Source organism: Molossus molossus, unplaced genomic scaffold (genome assembly GCF_014108415.1).
Source record: "Molossus molossus isolate mMolMol1 unplaced genomic scaffold, mMolMol1.p scaffold_m16_p_1, whole genome shotgun sequence".
In the NCBI taxonomy this organism is placed as follows: domain Eukaryota; kingdom Metazoa; phylum Chordata; class Mammalia; order Chiroptera; family Molossidae; genus Molossus; species Molossus molossus.
In genome coordinates, this window is record NW_023425344.1 from 28,176,549 (window position 1) to 28,196,965 (window position 20,417).

The 20,417-nt window shown below is 38.8% G+C and overlaps 1 protein-coding gene across 1 annotated transcript in view; it reads left to right on the top strand.

The window, feature by feature from the left end:
• The window catches only part of WDR19 (WD repeat domain 19), a 91,377-nt gene that overhangs the window by 7,229 nt on the left and 63,731 nt on the right, over window positions 1-20,417 (top strand). Inside the window, exons 5-7 of the mRNA XM_036254422.1 lie at window positions 11,762-11,877; window positions 16,082-16,197; window positions 20,197-20,277. Coding sequence (XP_036110315.1) covers window positions 11,762-11,877; window positions 16,082-16,197; window positions 20,197-20,277 — 313 coding nt within the window. The remainder of the gene's footprint in view (window positions 1-11,761; window positions 11,878-16,081; window positions 16,198-20,196; window positions 20,278-20,417) is intronic.

Here is a 20,417-nt window from a genome sequence, read left to right on the forward strand (position 1 = left end):
TATCAAGTACTGGTTCTTGAACCAAATTCAGCATCACTGAGGACACATCCTCACCTAGAAAAAAATGTATAATCAGTCCCAGGTGTTTTTCTAACTGGTATAGCTTTTTGCCTCCTGCTGTCTATCTTACTGCAGATCCATTTCCTCACATCGCTTTAGGGTTGTTACAGTGTTGACTTTGTGTCATAGCCAGGCATTAAAATTAAGAAGTGATTGCCAATGATGCATCAAATAATGGATTAATTTCCAAAATATATAGAGTACTCATACAACTCAACAAAAGGAAGACAAAGAACCCAATTAAAAATGGGCAGAGGACCTAAATAGACACCTCTCCAAACAGAACATACAAATGGCCAAGAGACATATGAAAAAATGTTCAACATCACTAATCATCAGAGATGCAAATTAAAACAACTATGAGGTATCACTTCACACCTGTTAGAATGGCTGCCATCAATAAATCATCAAACAACAAGTGGTGGCAAGGGTGTGGAGAAAAGGGGACCCTAGTACACTGCTGGTGAGAATGCAGACTGGTGCAGCCACTGTGGAAAACACTATGGTGTTACCTCAAAAAATTAAAAATTAAACTGCCATTTGACCCAGCGATCCCACTTCTAGGAATATACCCTAAGAAGCCTGAAACACCAATCAGAAAGAATATATGTACCCTTATGTTCATAGCAGCACTATTTACAATAGCTAAGATCTGGAAACAGCCCAGGTGTCCATCAGTAGATGAGTGGATAAAAAAGCAGTGGTACATATACACAATGGAGTACTATGCAGCTGTAAGAAAAAAGATCTCTTATGACATGGAGGGACCTGGAGAGTATTATGCTAAGTGAAACAAGCCAAGCAGAGAAAGACAAATATCACATGATCTCACTTATTTGTGGAATATAATGAACTAAAACTGACCCACAGACATAGAGGTAGGGTACAGTCTGACAAACCTTAGAGGAGGGGGTGTAGGGGGGGAAGAGATAAACTATGGAACTTATATGCATGTATGCGTAACCAATGGACATAGACAACAAAGCTGGGGATGGGGCGGGGGGCACGGGGAAGAGGGTGTCAATGGGGAGAAAAAGGAGAAACATCTGTAACAAAAACAAATTAATAAAAAGTAACTTTAAAAAAGTGAGTGAATGGTAGATGTTATTGTGATTATCATTAAGGTAAAATTAAGGGCATTTTACTATTGATATTAATATTTAATGTCTAAAGGACTTTCATAGATACAAAGATAGACTCACTACTATACTTTTATTTAATGGTCAATCTATTACACGAAGATAGTTAATACATACAATTTTGAATATCAGTTTTTCTTAAATATATTTATTTTGCAAACTTAATTAAATTTCCCTTTAACAATTTGTATTCCATTTACAAATTTAGTCAGAATTGATTCTTTTGAGCACTTCAAATACCATAAATAGTACACAAAACACACTTAAATATAATTATTATAAAACTTACTACAATGCCACTTAACTATCTTTATTGTGTTACTACTATGGGTTGAATATTTTTCTTCATTTTTACTAGATGTACTTTATGCCTTCTTAGGATTATAGTGGTGCTTACTCTGATTCAACCTCAGCTTGCAGCTATTATGTACCTGGGATACAGCAATCTGTCCAGAAAAACTCTAAATACAACATCTGGTTCATCAACCTGTTGATTCTAGTTGGGTCATGGGACATGGTTGCTTCTCCCAAGGCCATTTTGGCCCGAGCACCAGTCATCCTACTCAGCCTCTTTTCTGGTTAGTCTTCAGTTGTCCGTTCAGCACGGCTTTTTTAAACCCGTGTCCTTCACGTACGTCGCTTTTTTTTTTTTTTTTTCTGTAACCATGTGCATTTCTCTAGAATAATGTATTCTTTAAGTTTGCTTAGCCAGAGATACATGGGATTACTATACATTATTATACATTATACATTGGCCTGATTTGTTAGCATTATTGGGAACTTATGTATGCCTTACTCTCTTATTACAATTTGTAGGGCCTCCTAGAGGCCTTATCTCCTAGAGAAGAAAAGGAGTCTGTTCTTTTAGCAGTTTGTGGGCATTTGATTACTTGATCTTTTTGGAATACACTCTTTAACTCTCTTTATAGTTGGTTGGTGTGACTGTTAGTAATGATAAACCATTGGATGGACCAGTGTTACACTGCTCTTGTCATATGTGGCCACCACTGCTGATCAGTCCTATTCTTGCCATACAATTCCTCTTTTCTTTGGTACTACTTAACCACTCACAATTATTTTTATTCATGTTTTCTGAGAAGCAGACTTTAAAACAGGATTAAATGTATGAGATTTATTACAGGAAATGCCTGTGAGGGAACACACATGGGGAGGATGAGGATAGAACAGCCGTCAGACCACAGTGCATGTCTGACCCATGTGAAGAAGAGAAGAAAGGAAAAAAGGTTTGGTTGAAACTTAGACTGCAGCCTAGTTCTAAGAATGTTCAGCAAGGCCCTGGCCAGTTTGGCTCAGCAGTTAGAGCGTCGGCCTGCGGTCCAGAGAGACCCAGGTTCAGTTCCCGCTAAGGGCACGTACCTCGGTTGCAGTTTGTCCCCAGCCCTGGTTGGTTGTGTGGGTGGCAACCACTCAATGTGTCCCTTTCACATCGATGTTTCTCTCTTTCTCTCTCTCCCTCCCACTAAAAAAAAAAAGAAAAGAAAAAAAGAAAAGAATGTTCAGCTAGGCCTGTGGAGAGGTTTTAAAACAAAGCCAAAGTTATCCATCAAAGGGGTCCTGTGTCTCCCAGGAGTGGGCCTCAGCAGTATTACTGCCACGCTTACTCATTGTCTGGGAACATCCCATGGGAAGGTGTGGCCCCAGCCCATTGATGGATTCCAATGCCTATCAGCTGGGGCTGTGATCAGTTCACTTTCCATAGTCTGAGATCTGAGAGGCATATTCTCATGGCTACCACACTTACTTAACAAATATAAATGCATATTTTTCTTTATTTTTTTTTCTTTATTAATTTTAGAGAGAGAGAGAGGAAGGGAGAGGTAGAGAGAGATAGAAATATTGATGAGAGAGAACATCAGTTGGCCGCCTCCTTCATGCCCCGCACTGGGGATTTGGCCCACAACTTGGGCATGTGCCTGACCAGGAATCGAACTGGTGACCTCTTGGTTCATGGGTTGACGCTCAACCACTAGCCAGGCAAAAATGCATATTTTTCTTTAATAAAACACATACTTAATAGAAGAAATCTAGCATCATGGTATATAATACTTCTTCTCTTTTTTAAAAAATTATCTTTATTTTTGAGAGTATTACAAATGTTTACCCCATTTTACCCCATTGACTCCCCCACTCAGGCCTTCTGTGTCCATTGGTTATGCATGTATGAATATAAGTTATTTTATTTATTTTTTAATTCTCACCTGAGAGTATTTTTTCATTGGTTTTATTATAAATTTATTTTCATTACAGATGTTTCTCCTTTTTTCCCCATTGACATCCTCCTTACAGCTCCTGCCCCCCTTCACAGTATTGTTGTGTATGTCCACTGGTTATGCATATATGCATATAAGTTCTATGGTTTATCTCTTCCCTCCCCCACCCTCCTCTGAAGTTTGTCAGTCTGAACTCTACTTCTATGTCTCTGGGTCTATTTTGTTCATCAGCTTATTTTGTTCATTATATTCCACAAATAAGTGAGATCATGTGATATTTGTCTTTCTCTGTCTGGCTTATTTAACTTAGCATAATACCTTCAGGTCCCTCCATGTCGTCTCAAAGGAAAAGAGATCTTTCTTTTCTTACAGCTGCATAGTATTCCATTATGTATATGTACCACTGCTTTTTTATCCACTCATCTATTGATGGACACTTGGGCTGTTTCCAGATCTTAGCTATTGTAAATAGTGCTACTACGAACATAGGAGTGCATATGTTCTTTCTGATTGGTGTTTCTGGCTTCTTAGGATATATTCCTAGAAGTGGGATCACTGGTCAAATGGCAGTTCAATTTTTAACTTTTTGAGGTAACACCATAGTGTTTTCCATAGTGGCTGCCCCAGTCTGCATTCCCACCAGCAGTGTACTAGAGTCCCCTTTTCTCCACACCCTCACCAGCACTTGTTTGATGATTTGTTGATGGCGGCCATTTTGGCAGCTGTGAGGTGATACTTCATAGTTGTTTTAATTTGCATCTCTCTGATGATTAGTGATGGTGAGCATTTTTTCATATGTCTCTTGGCCATTTGTATGTCCTGTTTGGTGACATGTCTGTTTAGGTCCTCTGCCCATTGTTTAATTGGATTCTTTGTCTTTTGTGGAGTTGTATGAGCACTCTATATATTTTGGAAATTAACCCCTTATCTGATATATCATTGGCAATTATGTTCTTCCATACAGTGGTTTCACTTTCCATTTTGATGGTTGTTTCTTTTGCTGTGCAGAAACATCATTTAGTTTATATGGTCCCATTTATTAATTTTTCCTTTGTTTCTCTTGCCCTGGGCATTGTATCAGTGAAAATTCTGCTGTGTGTGATGTCTGAGGTTTTGCTGCCTACATTTTCTTCTGTGATTTTTATGAATTCACAAGTCACATTTAAGTCTTTTATCTATTTTGAGTGTATTGTGTATGGTGTAAGTTGGTGGTCCAGTTTCATTTTTCTGCATGAAGCTTTTCAATTTTCCCAACACCCTTTATTAAAGAGACTGTCTTTATTCCATTGTATATTCTTGCCATCTTTGTCAATGCAAATAATTAATTGAGCATAATGTCTTGTGTCAATTTCTGGGTTCTTTGTTCTGTTCCATTTATTTATATGCCTGTTCTTATGCCAGTACCAGGCTGTTTTGATTACAATGGCTTTGTAGTATAATCTGATATCCGATATTGTGATCCCTCCTACTTTGTTCTTCTTTTTCAAGATTGCTGTGACTACTCGGGGTCTTTTTGGTTCCATATAAACTTTTGGAGTATTTGGTCTGGTTCTGTGAAATATGTCGTTGGTGTTTTAGTGGAGATTGCATTCAATCTATAGATTGCTTTAGGTAGTATGGACATTTTAATTATATTAATTCTTCTAATTCATGAACAAGGTATATGCTTTCACTCTTTTATATCTTGTATTTATTTTTGCAATGTCCTGTAGTTTTTTGTGATGGTCTTTACTTCTTTGGTTAAGTTTATTCCTAGGTATCTTAATTTTTTTGTTGCAAAGGTAAATGGGATTGTTTTTTTAGTTTCTCTTTCTGTGTGTTCATTATTGGTGTATAAAAATGCCAATGATTCCTGGATGTTGATTTTGTATCCTGCTACTTTGCCAAATTCATTTATTAAATCTGGTCGTTTTTTCATGGAGTCTTTGGGGTTTTCTACATACAATATCACGTCATCTGCAAATAATGACAGTTTCACGTCCTACTTTCAGTTTGGATCCCTTTTATATTTTCTTCTTGTCTGATTGCTGTGGCTAAAACTTCCAGCACTATGTTAAATGAGAGTGGTAAAAGTGGACATCCCTGTCTTGTTCCTGTTCTTCAGGGAAATGCTTTTAATTTTTGCCCATTGAGTACGATGTTGGCTGTAGGTTTGTCATAAATGGCCTTTATTATGTTGAGATATCCTTCTGTTCCCACTTTGCTGAAAGATTTTATCAGAAATGGGTGCTGGATTTTGTCAAATGCTTTTTCAGTATCTGTTGATATGACCATATGGTTTTTATCTTTCATTTTGTTTATGTGATGTATCACATTTATTGATTTATGAATATTGTACTAGACTTGCATCCCTGGGATAAATCCCACTTGGTCATGCTGTATAATTTTTTTAATATATTGCTGGATTCGATTTGCTAAGATTTTGTTGAGTATTTTGGCATCTATGTTCATCAGGAATATTGTAATTTTCTTTCTTCCTAGTGTCTTTATCTGGTTTCAGGATTAGGATTATCCTAGCCTCATAAAAAGAGCTTGGAAGTCTTCCTTCTTGAATTTTTTGGAATAGTTTGAAGAGAATAGGTGATAGTTCTTTGAATCTTTTGTAAAACTTTGCTGTGTAGCTGTCTGCACCAGGACTTTTGTTTGCTGGGATTTTATTGATTACTTTTTCTATTTCCTTAATTGTTATTAATCTGTTGAGGTTTTCTGACTCCTCCCAGTTGAATTTTGGAATACTAGATGATTCTAAGAATTTGTCCATTTCGCCTAGGTTGTTGAATTTGTTGGCATATAATTGTTCATAGTATTTTCTTAACAATCCTTTGTATTTCTGTGGTCTCTGTTGTTACTTCACCTCTTTCATTTCTGATTTTATTAACGTGGATTCCTTCTCTTTGTTTCTTGTGAGTCCGGCTAAAGGTTGATCAATATTGTTTATCTTTTCAAAGAACCAGCTTTTGGTTTTGTTGATCTTTTGTATTGGTATTTTTTAGTCTCTATGTCATTTATTTCTGTTCTCATGTTTATTATTTCCTTCCTTCTACTAACTGAGTTTTTCTTTTTGTTATCTTTCTAAGTCTTTGAGTTGTTGGGTTAGATAGTTTATTAGAGTATTTCTTATTTCTTCTTTCTTGAGGTAGGCCTGTGTTGCTCTGAACTTCCCTCTCAGGAATGTTTTTGCTGTATCCCATAGATTATGTGCATCCATTTTCATTAGTTTACAGGAAGTTTTTTATTTCTTTCTTGTTCTCATTGGTGACCCATTTGTTGTCTAATAACATGCTATTTAGCCTCCATGTGTTTGAATGTTTTTATTGTAATTGATTTCTAGTTTCATGCCATTGTGATCTGAGAAGGTGCTTGATATGATTTCAATCTTCTTGAATTTGTAAAGACTTACTTTGTGTCCTAACGTGTGGTCTGTCTTTGAGAATGTCCCATATGCACTTGAGAAGAATGTATATTCTGCATCTTTGAGGTGAAATGTTCTGTAAATATCAATTAAGTTCAACCGATCTAGTTGGTCATTTAGGGACTCTGTTTCTTTGTTAATTTTTTGTCTAGATATCTGTCCTGTGGTGTCTATGGGGTATTAAAGTCACCCACTATGATTGTATTGCTATCAATCTCTTCCTTGAAGTCCTCCAGAAGTTTTTAAAATATATTTTGGTGCTCCTGTATTTGGTGCATATCTGTTTACCAGGGTTATATCCTCTTGTTGGATCGATCCTTTTAATATTATGTAGTGACCTTCTTTGTCTCATTTGGCCCTCAATTTGAAGTCTATCTTATCAGATATGAGTATTGCTATACCAGCTTTTTTTCCATTTCCATTTGCCTGGAAAAATTTTTTCCATTTCTTCACTTTCATCCTGTGTGAGATGGGTCTCTTGTAGACAGTATACATATGTGTCATGTTTTCTTTTCCAATCAGCTACCCTATGTCTTTTGATTGGAGCATTTAAGCCAATTACATTTAAGGTTGTTACTGATGGATACTTATTAGTTGCCATTTTTATATTATGCCTGTGTTCCTCTATTTCTTCTTACAATAGTCCCTTTAGCATTTCTTGCAGTGTTGGTTTGGTGGTAGTAAATTCCTTTAGCTTTTTTTTTTTTTTTTTATTTTTTTTTTTTTTTTTTTTGGTCTATGAAGCTCTTTATTTCACCTTCAATTTTGAATGATAACCTTGCTGGATAGAGTAGTCTTGGATTGAGACCCTTTCCTTTCATTACTTTGTATACTTCATACCACTCTCTTCTGGCCTACAGTGTTTCTATTGAGAAATCAGCTGATAATCTAATGGGAGCTCCCTTGTAGGAACAGTCATCCCTTGCCACTTTGGGCTTCAACTTTCACCGCTTCTCTCTATAGCAAAGTGGCGAGGGATGACTGTATATAAATAAAGAATCCTGCTTCACGTAAATTCATTTATTGTGGTAGAGGCTGGAACTGATTAACTGTGATAAATGAGGGCCAACTGTAATTTCTGTATTTCTCTTGCTTCCTTTAAGATTCCTTGTCTTTAACGTTTGCCATTTTAATTATGATGTGTCTAGCTGTGGGTCTTTTTGGGTTCATCTTGCTTGGGACTTTCTGCATTTCCTGGACTTGTGTGACTTTTTCCTTCACTAAATTAGGGGAGTTTTCTGTCATTATTTCTTCAAACAGGTTCTCTATTCCTTTCTCCAATTATTCTCCTTCTGGTACCCCTGTGATGTGGATGTTGTTACATTTCATATTGTTACAAAGCTCCCTTAAACTGTCTTCCTGATTTTTAAATTTTTTTCCCATCTGTTGCTCTATTTGGGTGTTTTTTTCCTACCTTGTCTTCTAACTTGCTGATTCAGTCTTCAGCTTCTTCTAATCTACTATTGAAACCTTCCAAGGTATTTTTTTATATGAGCTATGTCATTCTTCATTTTCACTTGATTTCTTTTTTTTTAGACATTTTATTTATTTATTTTTATCCTCACCCGAGGACGTTTTTCCATTTTTTTATTCAGATAGAGCAGGAGAGAGAGAGAGGAAGTGAGAGAGAAACATCAACATGAAAGGGACACATCAAGTGGCTACCACCCACATGACCCAACCAGGGCCGGGGACAAACTGCAACCAAAGTACATGCCCTTAGCAGGAACCGAACCCAGGCCTCTCTGGACCACAGACTGATGCTCTAACTGCTGAGCCAAACCAGGCAGGGCTTCACTTGATTTTTATTCATAGCTTCTACCTCTCTTTTTATGCTGATGGTAGTTCCCACTGAGCTCTTAATTGTTCTCATTAGGCTGCTTGTAATTCTTACTAAGTTATTTGAACACTCTTAAAATCATTGCTTTGAATTCTTTATCTGACAAATTGCTTTCTTCCATTTCTTGTAGTTCCTTTTCTAGTGATTCCTCCTTTTCTTTCATTTGGGGGTTGTTTCTTTGTCTCACCATTTTAGCATTCTGGTAGTTCCAGGCCCGGTGAGGGAAGTTGGGATATGTAGGCAGGTCGTTGTGTATCAAATAAGGCTCCTGTGCCTACCAGACTGTTCTGGTGCATGGCATCTCTTGCCTGCTGTGGGTCCTGGAGGATTGACAACTGGCAGCTGGTATTGGTCTGTGTGGTAGGCACTGCTGGAGTACATGGATCCAGCTGGTGTACTGCTGGGGCACACAGGTCCTCAGGTACCACTGCTGCCTGGTGGAGCTCAGCTCCTGATCAGCTGGTGCTGATGCTGCTGGGAGTAAGTGTCAAATCCCAGTTTGTGCTGCTACTGCTGCTGCTGTCAGGGGATGCTCTCAGTTCACAATGCTCTGCTGCTTCTGGGGGCTGAGGATGCTCAGCTCCCTGGACTTTGCAGCTGCTGTAGGAGGGGCTCCTCTCCCAATCCACTGTTGCAGTTTTCAGGGGCAGGTCTCAGCTGCTCCATCCTTGCTGCTACTTGGGCTAGGGCACCGCTCCTGATCAGCCTCTGCTGATGCTGCTCAGGATGGGTCTCAGCTGCTGATCTGCACTGCTACTGCTGCCTCTTCCCATGCCTCTGCTGCTGGAGGTGTGTCTCGGCTCTGATCAGACTGCTGCTGTTGAGGGTGTTGCTCGGCTCCCATGCTGGTGCTGCTGCTGCTGTAGGGGATGGTGCTCAGCTTCCAGGCAGTTGCTGCTTCAGCAAGCAGGTACTTTGACAGTGCTGCTGCTGTGCACTGGTCCACATTGACACAGAGGGATCCACTGGTCCAGTGGTGCAAGATGCACTGGTTGACTCAGATTGCTGGGCCCTAGCCTTTTCCCACTGCCTCCTCCCAGAGAAGACTAGCAAGTTTTCCAAAATGGCGGAGGCTTTCAGTGGAGCAGGGAGAAGTGCCCTGATAAGCTGTGCACAGTGGTAGCCGGCTTTTCCCCATCACAGCACCGGAACCCTCTGCCCTACATTTCTTCACTGCTCGAGGTTGCTCTTCCACACTCACATCCACTCACACTCTCTGTCACATTCACTCACACTCTCACACACTCACCCTCGCTTCTGTCCTGCCTGCCGCTATCTTCCAAGATCCATCTCCATTGGGTTTTTGTTTTTTGTTTTTTCTTTAGGTAGAGTGGGAGGGAGGGGAGGATAGAGAGAAAAGAAACATTGATGTGAGAGACACATCAATTGGCTGCCTCCCACACGACCCCTACTGGGGCTGGGGACGGAACCTGTAACCAAGGTACGTGCCCTTGACCTGGAATGGAACCAGCGCCACTTTGTTCTAACTGCTGAGCCATGTTGTAACCCAGGAGAATCAACCTCACTCGGACACAAAGTAATTTTGAATATTAGGAGCTTTATTACCTGCGCAGGGACTGTAGCCAACCTACACAGAGGAGAACTGCAGCCCCGAGCTCAGGGGGAGGGTTGCTTATATAGGGCAGGGGTCATTCAAGAGTTTAGCAGAGCAAGCAAGCTGCTTGTACAGAAGCGGAGGCAGTGAGCGATAAGCAGGAGGGAACGGAGGTGGGAGGGAGCTGAGGCGAAAGGGAACTGGGTGAACTGGGTCAGCATACATCTATCCTGCTATTTATTCTATTATCTAAGTTCTAAAAACTAACAAATTCGCTTAGAGGACACATTCATTTAGAGGAGTATCAGGCCAGCTGGTACTTCCTCAGGTTGTCTCTGAAAGCTTCATAGTTGGCCTTTTGTTTATTTAATCAGGACAAAGTGATAGGAGCAGGTTATTACAAGCCAAACCCACTAGGGCCATATAAGTTATTTTAACTTTGTATTTACAGGCCAAAGTTTTTAAAATGTTTTAAAACATTTTATTACATTTATTGGTTAATACAACTAACTTCTCATATACTTTCATTGAATTTTTGTCTTCCAAGTATCATCAATTCTCAAGTGTCAGAAATATTATCACTTCCAAGTATCACAAACTCAGCTTGTTTCAATCAAATATGTAATTTTTAATGGTCCTAGTCTCCTAAATTAGCCAGAGGAAGTGCCTTTAAGCTAACACATTTGTCCTTTTATTACTGCCCCCAACATTCTTGAATGCAGGGAAAATAGTAGCATGATCTGTCAGTGGTTCTCAGTTTACCTGCATCAGAATCACCTGGAAAGCTTATTGAAAACGGAGATAACTGGGTGCCACCCCCAAAGATTCTCATTCAGTAGGACTGGGGTGGGATCGGAGAACTGGCATTTCTGAAGCTCCCGGTGATGCCTCTGGTCCTGGGAGTGCATTTTCAGAACCACTTTTCTAGATCCATTGTGATTTCTTTCTTCAATATACGGAATGGGCTACTCTCCGAGGAGCCCTGATTCCCTTTAGGAGAGGATTATACTCTGTGAGTCCTAGAATGCTCATAAGAACTGGTGATAGGCAAACATGCTTTTGGCTTCTTTTTGAGTAATAGTGACAGAGCTGGAAAAAAATATATCCTTCATCAATTCCCAATGATTTTTCCAATTTAATCTATCATGTTATTGGACCCCGATTATTTTTAAAGCACAGGGTGTCATCATCTATTAAGATTTTTACCACGTTTAGAATTAAAGCTATCATGAGCAGACAAATGAATAACTTATCTCATCATGTCATCTCATGAAATTTGAGATTCCATTATGACTGAAGTCTGTATTCATTATAGATTTGTATCTTAAGTCTAACTGACTAAGATTATCTTATAGTGTCTCCAAAATGTCTTTAGTACTTAGTCTTTGTCCTAAAGCATTAAGTTGTAATTTTGTACTTCAGCTTCTAAGTAGATGTGAAAATTATTAATGAAGTGTTTTTTAAAAGGGCTATTTAGAGGTTATGATTATGAATTGTTTAGTAATTTATATCTTAATGTTACAGGGATCAAATGTCTTTCCTTCTTTGGTCAAAAATTGGAAGTTTCCTGGCTGTTGGAACTGTTAAAGGAAATTTGCTTATTTATAATCGTCAGACATCTCGAAAGATTCCTGTCCTTGGTAGGTTGGAAACACTGCTAAATATTTCTAATGCTTTACATAAATGTAAATTTTACTGCCTCTGATTTTCCTGATATTGCAAGGGAAATTTTATAGTATTAAGACTCCCCTGGTCAAGTCTCATATATAGCTAAACTAGAAGAGCCTTCTTCACTGCCTACTAAAGATTTCCCAGGTTACATAAAATAGGTTGCTCTAAGGTCAAGGTCAGCCTGTGTTTTGGACCACCAATACAGTGATACATGGCTTCCATCTATCCCTTTCTCACCCAGTGTGTACCTCGACATGGAATAGCTCATATGTATATCAACACATTAGTAGATGGACCAAAACATTTGGTAAATTGCATGGACAGAGTATATCCAGATTTCTAACTTTGACCTCCCCACCCCCCATTTTCTCCAAACACTAATTTAATCTAGGTGTGGACTATGAATTGTATTTGCCTCAGGGTGTATGACCAGAGGGTATTTGTGTTTGTTCCTTGTTTGGCCTTCTTTTTTTTTTAATCCTCATCTGAGGACATTTTTGTATTTATCTTCAGATAGAGCAGGAGGGAGAGAAGGGGGAAGAGAGAGAAACATCAACTGGTTGCCACCCACACAACCCCAACCAGGGCCAGGGACAAACTGCAACCGAGGTACCTGCCCTTAGCGGGAACCGAACCCGGGACTCTCTGGTCCGCAGGCCGACACTCTAACCACTGAGCCAAACCGGCCAGGGCTGTTTGGCCTTCTTGATTCAGTCTCTCTGATTCTCTCAACCTCTGGTCACTTAGTATCTGCACTCTACATACACGAGAGGAAACAGTATGGATTCTTCTCAATTATTGTAACATCATGCTGGTGAATGGTGAAACTAGTGGGCTTAATTGCATCCAAATAGCCATGCTAATGAAGGAATTAAATTCTGGAGATAAGTGTGCCCACAGACAACTTGAGAAAGTCCCTTCCAGCTAAGGACACTTAATCATTTTAAATTATTTCCACATAAATGTATATCTGTAATATTAATATTTTTAGTGCTGCAGCTAAGCAGTAATGCCACTGATCAATTTAAAAATTAAACTAAAAAAATTTGAGTTATAAAAATCAACTTCAAATTTAAATTAGTCAATTTGAATTCAGTTAGATATTTTCTGTATCCCACTTCATCTGCAGGTGTGTCCTACCAGTTATTTTGACACTGGAAGTTAAGAAAATAATTTGTCAAAGCATGATTATTTTGTGTCAGATATTTGTTTTATACACATGATTTTATATGTGGTCTTTAATATGAATATTGATTCTGCTCTCAGTCTTATTTATTAACTGTGTAAAATGGGCCTGAAAAGATTTAGGTTAATTATATATCTTGCATTAAATATACAGCTGCCCCTTTCAGAGCTGGTTGTGATTATAGCTCTGCTCTTCTCCTTTAAACAAACAAACTTGTTTTCCTAAAACCAAGCCATTCCATTTTAGATAGCTACTACACGGTAGCATGATCTATCAGCATGATACAGTAAATGAATGTCTGTTACCATGTATTATCTTGCACTGATTTATTTTCTAGAGCTAGACTAGATTCAGGCTGTCTCACTTTGCATAGTTCTCATATACGTAAATTTCATTTACTACCGTTTAATTAAATATTACCAGTCTCCTGATAACATGGTTCAAACTTTGGTTACCATAGTATATTAACTATGAGTTAATGTTAATTAAATGAGTTTAATACATGTAAAGTACCCAGAACACTATAAGTAAGGACATAAAATGTGTCAACTGTTGTTATAGATGTTAAGGCTAACCTGAATTCTGAGCACTGGAAGCAAAAGGGTCTTGGGGTATATAGGTAGGGGGAGGAAGAAGAGATTTTCTTCTCCCTTTCTTGGGTATAGAAAAAAGTTTGTCCTTTGGTATCTTTCCACCTCTTTTCACATACTCATTTTTCCCTTCCTAATGCCCATCTCTTTGGATATCCAGTTCCAGTGTACCACCCAAGTCCCTTTATCTGTGATCAGCAAAGTATCCTGTGTCTCATTCTGTTCTCTGAATGTTCCATTTGCTTTTGGGCTCTGGTCTCCTGATTTGAAATACTGTCTGTATCCTGACAACTCTCCTATTTGTCTCTTTCGTACTTTAGACTCATACATCCAACTGCTTACACAGAATCTTTGATGAGAGGTCTAATAAACACTTCACATTTAATATCTCCAAAACCATTTTGACCCACAGCTTTTCCTGTCATCATTGATGATATTCCTCCTTTCAGATCTTCAAGCCAAACCTTACCCTCATCCTTGACTTTTCTCTTTCTCACACCCTCCATATCTAATCGGCCAGAAAATATCTTGTATGATCTACCTTCAAATATCTCCAGAATCTGGCTTTTTCGTGTTTTTGTTGTTGTTTTTTTTATCCTCACCCAAGGACATTTTTTCATTTTTTATTCAGATAGAGTGGAAGGGAGAGAGAGGAAGAGAGAAAGAGAGAGAAACATCGATGTGAAAGGGACACATCGAGTGGCCGCCACCCACACGACCCAACCAGGGCCGGGGACAAACTGCAGCCAAGGTACATGCCCTTAGCGGGAACCGAACCCAGGTCTCTGTGGACCACAGGCTGACGCTCTAACCGCTGAGCCAGACCGGCCAGGGCCAGAATCTGGCCTTTTCTTACTACATCATGGTGTGGGCCTGAAACACCTTCTGCCTAAAACATCTTCTACCTGAATTTCTGCAGTCTCTTAATTGGTCTTCCTGCTTCATTTCTTGCCCCGCTACAGAATATTCTCAGCCTAGTGTCCAGAGTGAGCCTTCTGCTCAGAACTCTCCAGTCGTTCTCCGTCTCACGCAGAGTCAAAGCCAAAGTCCTCACAATGGCCTGCATGACCTGGTTTCTGCAAGCTGTCTGACTTCATCCCATGCTCTTCCCTCTTCCCTTCCTCTAACATGCCAGGCACCCTCCTGCTCAGGGTCTACTCAGTGACTGGTTATTTAAAAATCTGCTTTCTGCTAGGTTATGTATTAGAGTCTGTAAGGGATACAAAGAATAAAATGAATGTGGTCTCTTCTCAATAACAGCTAAAATAGCTAACACTTCTATAGCACTTCTTACATGCCTGACAGTCTTCTAAGTGCTTTAAATGATTTGATCCTCAGCCCTATGAGATAGTTCCTACCATTATCCCCAATTTGTGGATGGTGTGACTAAGGAATAGAGAAAGGTTAAGTAATTTACCCAAGGTTTTGCAGTAAGTACTGAGCCACTTATTCAAATATAGGCAGTCTGTCTCCAAAATCTGTATACTTAATTAACCTTGGTGCTCTTATTTGTCCGTTCCAGGACCTTTAATAAATGCCCATAGTGTCAAGCCATGTGATTTTTGCACTGGCTAGAAAGCTCAATAAAAAGCATCCCGATATTAGTGGTTATCTAATATCACTCTCTAGCTGAGTGACTCAATTCTTTTTTTTTTTATCCTCACCCGAGGACACCCTTTGATATTTTGTTCAGATAGAGTGGGAGAGAGAGAGAGAGAGAGAAATATCGACGTGAAAGGGACACACTGAGTGGTTGCCACCCACACAACCCAACCAGGGCCAGGGACAAACTGCAACCGAGGCATGCACCCCCAGCAGGAACCGAACTCGGGTCTCTCTGGACCACAAGCTGACGCTCTAACCGCTGAGCCAAACCAGCCAGGGTTAAGTGACTCAATTCTTAACACAAGCCTCTCTATGGTGCATTCATATTTGCACCTCGGTATTATCACAAAATGCTATGTGTTCTTTAGTTATATACATATGGGCCAAGCCGTATTGAATGCCAAGGTTCTACAGCACCAAGCTGAGTATCGTAACAATAAGTTCAGTGCTTAAGGCATTATCTTAAGGCATTATCATTCAGGGTCAGTGATATGGTAAATAAACTTGTCAAGAAGTAGAATATCTTTTTATTTTAGGGCCTATGCTCATATCCACATAAAAAGTTGGAGAACAGTATTGCCCTTATATACTGTTATCTTGATTTACAACTTATTACAGGTAATAAACTGTTTTAAATAAGATTTTGTAGACATGACTGATTTGATGAGATTTTAAATTCCTTGTCTGTTTAATTTCCAGGGTATATTACCTAAACTTTTTGATTGACATTACAGATGTTTTCAGTATTCTTTTGGGGAATCCATGTGTTTGTACAAAAATCATCTTTTTCAGGAAAACACACTAAGAGAATCACATGTGGATGTTGGAACACAGAAAATCTGCTTGCTTTAGGTGGCGAAGATAAAATGATCACAGTTAGTAATCAGGAAGGAGACACAATAAGACAGGTAATACTGTAACATCTCTTTGGTCTGATATATTCAAATTTTTACTTTAAATGATGTTTGTCTATCAGACTAATCTATACAATTTTAAAATCTCTTTGTGAAATATGTATACAATAACTTCATATTCTAAGCATAAAAAAATGTTTTTTTTTATGTATTAGGACCTTTCTCTTTCACATAACTATCCAAATATCCTCTTTTGTATGTTTCCATTGTTTAGTATTAGCATGGGTTGTCAGCTCTGTGCTTAGTCAGACAGTATATTTGTGAAAACTTTTATAAATGTATACTGATAATATAAATGTTCATAGCTAGATTCAGACTCATGTCTGCCTAATTCTACAGCCTATACTTTTCACTGATATGTTAAATTGCTTTCAAACTAACCCTAATTAAATTTAATTTTAGGATTAAACTTTACTACTGTGGAAATTTCCCAATTGATTAGATCTTCAGTAGCTCCTCCTTAAAGGAATTTGTATTACCAATAGCTATATAATCCCACCAACGGGAACATTTCATTTTAGACTACTAGGCTTATGATTTAATATTGCTGGAGTGATATGAACTAACACATTTTTAAAATAACTGCTAGGTACATGGCACTGTTCTGTGTACTTTAGAAGAAATATAAAGTATGACCCTGTATCAGTTATCACTGCATAAGAAATTACCTCAGAACTTAGCAGTTTAAAGCAATAAACATTTGTTGTTTTATAGTTTTTGTAGATGAGGAATGTAGATGCAGCCAGGCTGGGTGCTTCAGCCTCAAGGTCTCTCACATTTTAATGGGTCAAGGCTGCAATCTCATCTGAGAGATTGACTGGGGGAATCTCTTTCTAAGCTCATTCGTGTGGTTACTGACAGTTCAGTTCCTTACAAGTTGTTAAGCTCAAGGCCTCAGTCCCTCTCTGGCTGTTTACTGACTAGAAACCTGCCTCATTTTCTTGCCACATGGATCTTTTCCATAGTGTGTCTCACAACATAGCTGCTGGGGAGACGGTGCTAGCAGGCATTCCAGGCTTATGCCACAATCTCTTCATAAATAACCTGATTTGAAAATGATATTCTGTTCTCTAGAAGTGAATCACTAGATCCAGCCCCACACCCTAGGCGACAGGGATGGGGATTAAACAAAGGCATAAAAACCAGGAGGTGAGGATCATTGTGGACCATCTTAGAGGCTCCAAACTATAGGCCCCTACTCTTGAGAAGACAAAACTAATCATGATAAAACACACATGGCCTTATATGATCACCAGATTTTGTGGTATAGCTTACAAGTCCGATAACATTTGTGAGATAGAGGAGATAATGAAAGTTATATTTGTGAGTCTTTGAAAGAGAGAAGGTGATCTGAGTCAGGATATAGGCTAAACTGTTGCAACAGAGAGCCCCAAAATTTCAAGGGCTCTAAGAATATGGTAGTTTTGATTGTGTTTTTTTGTTTTTCCTCTTTTTCTCGTGTGACAGAGAATTGCAGGCAGGTCATCTATGTATCTCTGGTTCACAAGGTTGTACAGAGTCCCAAGTTCCTTCCATCTATTGCTCAACCATTGTCTAGGGTGTTTGGCCCTCGTCCGCATGGTTAAAACTAGCATACCAGCACCACATCTACATTTCAGCCCAGGCAAGGGAGAAAGAGAAGTGCAAGAAATTTGTAAAGGACCTCATCTGGAAGATGCATTTATTATTTCAATTCATATCATAAGACTAGAACTTAGTCATATGGTCACACCTAACTGCTGCCAGGGAAGCTGCGAATTTAGTCTACCTATGTGACCATGCGTCCTGCTATAACTTGTTTTAGTGGATACCATAAGACATTTAGCAATGTGTGTCTTTCAACCCAAGCAAACAGTGTGAACAAAGATAAGAGGAAAAACTTATAGCTTGTTTATGGCTTGTTCAAAATTGGCTTGGCTGAAGGTATGGGCTTTGATTGAAAATTTACAGAAAATAAGGCTGAAGAAGAAAGTAGATTTCTCATTTCTGGAAAGTTTTGAAAATTAGGCTGAAGTAAGGAACTCATCCATATTGGGCAGAACCATCGCATGATTCAGGTGGTTCTTAAGGAAGATTAATCTGGTATTACTGTGAAAAATATCTGCTATAAACCTTGTGACTGATTATTCTGTTTTGCAGCTAAATATAAAAGTAGATACATAGTACAAATGCTTGAGTTCCCCATCCTGGTATTCATGTTAGACATCATCAGTAGACACTGGCATTTTTCTTTTTCCCGTTGAATCAAGGCATGGCCTTACAATATTTTCCACATAACATCCCAGGAAGCTACTACCATTTAACTGTTATTTACATATAAGATAACTATTTCCTGTTTCTGGTTGATAAGAAGTATGCTTCCAAAATTAGACATACAACTTAAGTTGTCCTGTGGTAAGCAAAACATACATTAAAGTCTTTGCTTTATTTGGTATGGTCTCTGAATGGCTTTGACTTTTGACTATTCTGTAGGTCACTCCAGGGTTACATGTGTGGATTTATTTTTATTTATCCTGCTGAGGACAGTCTTGCTTCCTAAGTCTGAATATTGCTGTCTTTCATCAACTCTGGATGATTCTCAGTCATTATCTCTTTGAATATTACCTCTTGCCCTTTCTATACTATCCTTCTGGAGTGTCTGTTAGACATATGTTGGACCTTCTCATATCTCTTAATTTCTCTTTTATAGTTTCTTTTTGTCATTCTGTGTAACCTGGACAATTTCCTCAAATCATTTCACTTATTCTTTCTTCAAATTTGTCTTATCTTCTGTCTATCCCATTGACTTTTTATTTTAAGTGATTTGTAATTTGTTTTTTTAAATCATCACCCAAGGACATTTTTGCATTTATCTTCAGATAAAGCGGGAGGGAGAGCGAGAGAGAGAAAATGTGAGAGAGATACATCAAGTGGTTGCCACCTACACGACCCCAACCGGGGCCAAGGACAAACTGCAACCAAGGTACATGCCCTTAGCAGGAACTGAACCTGGGTCTCTCTGGCCCATGGGCTGATGCTCTAACCGCTGAGCCAAACCGCCCAGGGCTGTAGTTCATTATTTTTAATTATTTTTTTTCTTTATTTATTTTTAGAGAGAGAGGAAGGAGGAGGAAGAGAGAGATAGAAACAGCAATGAGAGCAAACATTAATTGGCTGCCTCCTGCATGCCCCCCCACTGGGGACTGGGCCTATAACCTGGGCATGTGCCCTGACCAGGAATCGAACCTGCAACCTCCTGGTGCATGGGTCAGTGCTCAACCACTGAGCCACACCGGCCAGGTATATTTTGTAGTTCTTGTAAAAATCTGTGTGGATTTTTTTTTAACGTTTTTTCTCATACTTATGAGTCCTTTTATGTCTTTAGTTATTTTTAACGTATTTATGATCTCTCTCTCTCTGATCATTCTATTATTTTTATATTTGCTAACTCTTGCTCTTGATGCATTGTTTCTTTGTGAGTTTTCTCATTTTGAATTGGGAGCTTATATTCAGCAGGGCTTATCTGGCAATTTTTTGCAGCGTTGTAAGAGACTTTGAATTTGCTTTTGGCAAACACTACAGGGAATTTCTAGGCCACGCAAGTGTAAATTTGAATCTCATCCTATAATGAGGATAGAAGGTAAAGTCTTTGATTGAAAAGGAACTTTTTAAATGTTTTTCTGACCCAAAGCGCCACTCAAGTCAAATGGGCTTCCTTATTGTCTCCTTTTACCAGCTGCTCTGGATAGCTATAGCATCAGTTTCTACACACACTTTTATTTTCAGTTTGATCTTTACTTATGGTCCTTGGAAATTTTGCTTACCTTCTTTCAGGCTTCTCTGTACATCTAATGAGATAACTGCTTCATCCAGGATTTCTAGATGTTTGTTGGGAATTTCAGGTTATTAGTCCAACATGTAAGAGAAATCGAAGCAAGGTACCAGGTTTGTTATTACTCAGAGTGACTTGGAGTGTTGGGTTTATTTGTAGTGATAATATTTTTATCCCTGCAGTCACCATTGAGATCAGAGCCTGGCAACATGCAGTTTTCCGTGATGAAGACTGATGACCGAACTTCTACTGCTGAAAGCACAGTAAGAATTCTAAATCAAATCCATGCCCAAATCATTTTAATAATTTTGTAGAATATACTCTATCCTTTTCTAGGGTGGCTCAGAATTTACAGTGATAAATAAATTATGGTCTATCGCTTATTAAACCAATGTAGGCCCCT